Raw genomic sequence first — 3,190 nt, forward strand, 5'->3', positions numbered from 1 at the left:
TCAGGACCTTGTACTTGCCAGGCAGGCCCTTGTCCCGCTGAGCTATATCTTTAGGTTTACTTGAATTGACTCTTTAAATTATCAGAACAACACCGTGAGGTAGATATTATTATTTCCTTTTGGTGAGCTCTTAAAAGATTAAGTAACTGGCCCAAGGTTACACAACTAATAAATTTTAGAGCCCAGATCTGAATTCTGAATCCCGTGCTCAAAAGGTCAAGCTTAGCTCAAGCTGTATGCTGAGGAGAACTGTCCAGGGAGCAAAAGAGAAGCAGCTCCCTCACCGCAGGACTTCGCCTCTGTACACGCGGGGGCAGACAGCGAGCTGTGTGGTGACGGGGCGCTGCCTCAGGACACTCAGGAACCGCGAGCTCCCGGGACCGCAGTGCCCTGGGAACGCCCCCGAACGCTGAGCCTCCCGAGTCCTGGAGCCGAAGAAGATACGCACAGACCACCAGCTAGGCTCAAATCTTGCGGCGGTCCCAGCTTCGTGGAGTCACAAGACAAGAGCGTCAGAGAGGACGAATTCTCAGAACTCTGGTCCCAGGCGCACGGAGGCGGCCTCGCTGTTCTGGTGCTGAACCGCCGCGGTGTCGCTGGTGCCGCCGCGGCCGCCGCGGGAGCTGTCCAGTGCTGAACACGGATGCGGCCGGGCTCGCGAGGCTCAGACCCGCGCCTGCCGCACCCAGCGGGGCCCGGACCCAGCTTCTGGGAGCTCTGACGCAGTGCGCGGGGAGACCAGGGAGCAGTGGGCTCCCAGCTGGGCATGGATCTGCAGAGACTCGACTCCTACCAGGGGGGACTTGGCCCCGACTTCAACGAGCATGTCCTGCATAAGGTAAAAACCTCCCAGCCTCCATCCCAACGCTGGGAGAGGACGCTGTCACCAGTTCGCTGTACTCCCTGACTTTGCTTTGGGACTTAAAAGAGAAACTAGTTCGCGTCTTTGAGAGTGGGGGGTCTTTCCATTTAATGCTGTTTACTGCTCGAAAAGAAAGACGCGCTGGCGCTGGGGGAGGGGCCGCCACCATAGGCTCAGGTTCTGCGGCGCAGCATTCATTCAGTTAAATTCCCCGTGTCCCTTCCTCATTAATCGTCTCCCGCCCCTCGTCAGTTTGAACTCCTTTGCACACTCAAGCACCTAGGCGCCCCCTAACCCTTGTGGGAGACTACATTTGTCCTCCCTCCCGTGTCTCACAAGCTCGGGTGCCACCAGGTCTGAGATCCGCATTCCCGGCCAACTGGACTGGAATGATCTGCAACGGAGACAAACTGCTGTATTCAAACCAGACTTTCTCATAGCTCCGAAAAGCTGCCACCTCACCATGAGTCATTCATAGCTTTCTGAATGTTCATAGCTTTCTGATGTGCACAACACATCTATTGCTCCCTTCATTCAAGTTTCCTATGCAACTGGTTTTTCAGACAGGTAGGTCTCCTCCAGAAGTGATTGCTGGTGGTGGGGAATAGCAGCTTCTCTCTAGGTAACACATTTTAAGCCAACCTTATCACTTTGAAGCCATGGGTTTACATTAACCATGAGAAATTATTGTTGCCCCTGACATGACCATGCCCTCACGTGCCAGTTATGACAGTCTCTACTTTGCTAGCTTTGTGTCAGTTTATCTGTTAGTCCCCTGCAAGGCTGTACAAGGACTTATAATTGAAGATTTTAATCTAAATATAACTCTGAAGAGTCCATCAGTGCAAGCTTTGAAATAACTTGATCCACCACCTCCCTCTATTACAAAATTTACATTTGGATAGTTAAACTCCAAGAAAACAAGCTGGTAAATGCTGAGCTGACACTAATACTGTGAAGTGTAATTATTCCAAGTCTAGTCTCCTTTTCTTTATATCCTTTCTAAGCTTCTCATCAAAAAGTTATTCACGAACTAGTGGCTTGTTAGAAAGTAGATTCTCAGGCCCCGCCCTGAACCTATAGCTAGTCAATCTGGATCTGCATTTTTACAGATTCCTGGGAAATAAATGTTCACAATGACATTTTAGATACATTACTCTGGGCTGGGGATTTAGCTCAGCGGCACAGCCCCTGCCCGGCAAGCACAAGGTCGTGAGTTCGATTCCTGGTACTGGAAAAAAAAACAAAACAACAACAAAAAAGAAATAGATACATTACTCTGTGCCAGGCTAGTCCTTTCTGGCACAAATGAAAGAAAATCAACTATATTGAAGAAAGCAAGTCTATAGGCTTGAATTGTTTACATCTTTTCCCTCCACATCTCTAAATCCCTAGGATATAAAGAAGCAGAAAAATGTGTAACAACTTCCCCATCACAGTTTGAACTAGAATAAGATCTGTGTTCTTTGAGGCTGAGAATCTAGCCTTCAAAACAGCACATGTGAGCACAGGAACATAATTACAGAACAATTACAAAAGTCTTCCTGCTGGCTAGATGTATAGGTATCTCTCACTTTAAACCATTGTATAAAGATTAAAATCTTTATTCTGAAAGCTTCCGGATTGGGAGGTCAGATTTTTTAAATTATTGATCAGATGTGGTCCTTCCTACTTTGATTATCTACACATTAAGTATAAGATGAAGTCCATGAAAACTTTTGCTTCCTTTGGGTTTATTGATTGATTGAGAGAGAGACAGAGAGAAAGGGAGAGAGAGAGAGAGACTTATTTCAACAAGTTCTGATATATCTGAAGACAAATGGCCACTTACTACAATAAGTGAATAAATCTTTAGTCTCTTCCGCTTGGTAGTGAGCATTTTGAGATGAGTGGATAGATTTAAACCTTCCATGGTGCCCAGTAAAGTGGCGCATGTGTGCAAGGAAAGTTCTTATTATATAATGCTGACAACCTCCTCCTAGTATTATTCTATGATTGTGCATGACTCTTTATTATAGTCCACTGAAAAATATTTTTGTAAGGGGCAAGGTATCAACATATTTGTATTAATTTTTAGTTTGGCATATAGTAGAGTCAAAGGAACTTCTACTGATTCACTAGAACATACTGGCCATGAGAGGGAAGATCTTTCTTAGTTGCTAAAAAAAAGGATTTTTTTAAAAAATAAACTTTTAATTGAAATATAACCAGCACAAAAATAACTGAATCTTATGTGTACCCTTTGATGGATTCTCACACACTGAACACGTGAACCCATAGTGCAACCATTGCAAAGATGAAAACATGGAAACTTTTTTTTATTTTAAA

General features: G+C 45.4%; 2 protein-coding genes across 2 annotated transcripts in view; one reads left to right on the forward strand and one right to left on the reverse strand.

The window, feature by feature from the left end:
- Cd300e (CD300e molecule) overlaps nt 1-3,190 on the reverse strand; it is a 70,457-nt gene that overhangs the window by 63,145 nt on the left and 4,122 nt on the right. The gene's annotated exons all lie outside the window — the stretch shown is intronic.
- Nucleotides 191-3,190, forward strand: part of Rab37 (RAB37, member RAS oncogene family) — a 58,057-nt gene continuing 55,057 nt past the window's right edge. The window contains exon 1 of the mRNA XM_005412242.2: nt 191-838. Within this exon, the coding sequence (XP_005412299.1) occupies nt 767-838 (72 nt within the window). The 5' untranslated portion in view covers nt 191-766. The remainder of the gene's footprint in view (nt 839-3,190) is intronic.

This window comes from Chinchilla lanigera, unplaced genomic scaffold (genome assembly GCF_000276665.1).
Source record: "Chinchilla lanigera isolate Chin_1 unplaced genomic scaffold, ChiLan1.0 scaffold00152, whole genome shotgun sequence".
NCBI lineage: Eukaryota > Metazoa > Chordata > Mammalia > Rodentia > Chinchillidae > Chinchilla > Chinchilla lanigera.